Source organism: Schistosoma mansoni (genome assembly GCF_000237925.1).
Source record: "Schistosoma mansoni, WGS project CABG00000000 data, supercontig 0208, strain Puerto Rico, whole genome shotgun sequence".
NCBI classification, from domain to species: domain Eukaryota; kingdom Metazoa; phylum Platyhelminthes; class Trematoda; order Strigeidida; family Schistosomatidae; genus Schistosoma; species Schistosoma mansoni.
Genome location: NW_017386080.1, coordinates 253,376 through 255,679, shown reverse-complemented (window position 1 = coordinate 255,679; position 2,304 = coordinate 253,376). Strand labels below are relative to the sequence as shown.

At 37.2% G+C, this 2,304-nt stretch overlaps 1 protein-coding gene across 1 annotated transcript in view; it reads right to left on the bottom strand.

The window, feature by feature from the left end:
- The window catches only part of Smp_179800 (serine/threonine kinase), a gene marked incomplete at both ends in the record, with an annotated part of 68,505 nt that extends 67,756 nt beyond the window's left edge, over positions 1–749 (bottom strand). The window contains one exon of the mRNA XM_018792887.1: positions 318–749. Within this exon, the coding sequence (XP_018647203.1) occupies positions 318–749 (432 nt within the window). The remainder of the gene's footprint in view (positions 1–317) is intronic.
- Between the last annotated feature and the right edge of the window lie 1,555 nt (positions 750–2,304).

Sequence of the window (2,304 nt, the reverse complement as noted above, 5' to 3'; positions counted from 1 at the left end):
TTACTATACAATGTTTACATAACTGACAGAAAAATATTGTACACTTATTCCGTTACGGAAATCAAACATCTGAAATAATGCCATCGAAAATTGATGCAGTAGTATCTCAAGTATTTGGTTCGCCAACTGTCTTTATATTCAACAGTTGTCTTGATTTCACTATTTTCGATTCATATGAAAATTTTATAAACATTAAAATAGAAGTGAAGTTTTACACTACGAAAAAATGAAATAAGCCAACATGGTTTTGCCATAGAAAAAAATGAGGAAAATCCACTTCACAAACAAGACAAATTCTCAGTGAATGAACAACTTACCCCGGATTCAGTAGCCCCTCGATGAGATGCCATATTAGTATGATGATGATGTTGATAAGAACCAGGTGTACAAGTAGTGTTTCCAACAATGCATGTATGATTATGAATTGCTGGGGCTAATGGAGGTAAGGTAAGCGAAGATTGATGAATTGCTTGGGAATCAGACATCGAATTAAGAATAGTTGTGTTAGCTGCGCTATCCATAGATGAATTAGATATTGCAGAATAATTTAATGCTTGACCTGAAGGACTAAATGATAATTTGTGCGGAAGAAGCGGTGCAGGTATAAGTTCAACTCCATTGATGACGGCTGGTGGTGCTGGCCCACTTCCTGTACTTGAAGAATAACTACTACCTGAACTACTGTAACTACTTGACGGAGGAATAGCTACATTGGAACTACCAGAAGGACTAAGAACCATTCCAGACATTTGGATACCACTGGAACCACCAACACCTCCATGACCGCTACTACTACTTCGACTAACAGCACCACCACTACCACTTCCACTACGACTTCCAATACCTTCACTACTGCCACGGCCACTGCTTAAACTGCTACTTCTTGGTCCTACATCAACTGAACATGATATTCTAGTTAATGAGGTAACACGTTCTGTATCCGGTGTACAACATTTAGTACAACTTGATGCTGGTAATGAAAGTGCTTGACTAATATTTGAATCATTTGAACTGTTAATTTGATCAGTTGACGACAGATCCAATGCTACAATGTTGAATTCATTGTACAAGAAAAAAAACATCATTTTCATTAGTCGAATGATTTGTAATAATAACAACAACAACAGTAAAATTCAGTAATTAAGAACAGAACTACAATAGAACTTGTGATCAAACAAACAATGGGAAAGCTGAAAGTTACATGACTAATTTAATGGTTGATAGTTGGGATTTAAATCGACAATTGTATCTCTATGCTAATGTGGTATGGCAACTCGAACTGATGTATGCACGTACGAAGTTCTACATTGTGACTGACTGATTGACTGACGTCACATGGACATAACTACTATATTTTAATATGAATGCTTACACTCAAATTAGAATACAATACGTAATATATCCCTTTTAAACACCAACGTGCCATCCAATAAACTACTAGGTACAAATAATCTAAAAAACTTAGTCAAGAGGCACAAAATTATTTGTAAGGGTTTTTATTTCCCCGTTATTGATATTAAGGATAGAAAATGATCAGTTCATATTGACATATGTGGATATTGAGCGGATTGCATCGATATTTACACTTACTGACGAATTTGGTAGAACTGAATTGTGGTTGATAGTGGAATTTAGGACGATCATTTCGTGTTATTTAGGACTAGTTAACTAGCTACCTGGGCTCAGACTCAGTAGCTTAGAGGATAACATGATGGCTCTTGAAGCAATGGGTTCTAATCAAAACGTAAACATCAACGGTAGAATGCAATAGATACATCTAGCTGACAAGTCCGAAATAAGATGAAATGTGAGTACTAGACTTCATTGTTAGACACAACCCAAATTTACTAAATTTGATGACTAAATGCCAATATTGAAACAATCCACGTATGTTAAGAGGAATCGACCAGTTGCTGCAGTCCTGAATATGAAAAAAATGGGAAAATGCTAACTCTTACAAGTAGCTTATTTATTTATTTGAATACATAATTATTGGTACAAGGAAGCACCAGATACATATGCGCTACACAAATCTCATTCGATTTGTGTGAGTGCTGTCATACTGCCCAGGTGCCCAAACTGAAGCAGATGGCTTTCTTAGGGAGACACACCCAGTTCCTTTGACAAAAAGATCTGATCCACAAGGTAGTGGAGCATCGTGAGGAGATGCAGTTCCATGGTAGTCAGTGGCCAACAATTGGTTCATACGCCATTTGGACTCGCCGTGTCCACCAACCCGATTATAGCTCCTGCCGGACATTCGCTTTTCGTCGTCTCGATTTCGTAAACAACAGTAATGCCACG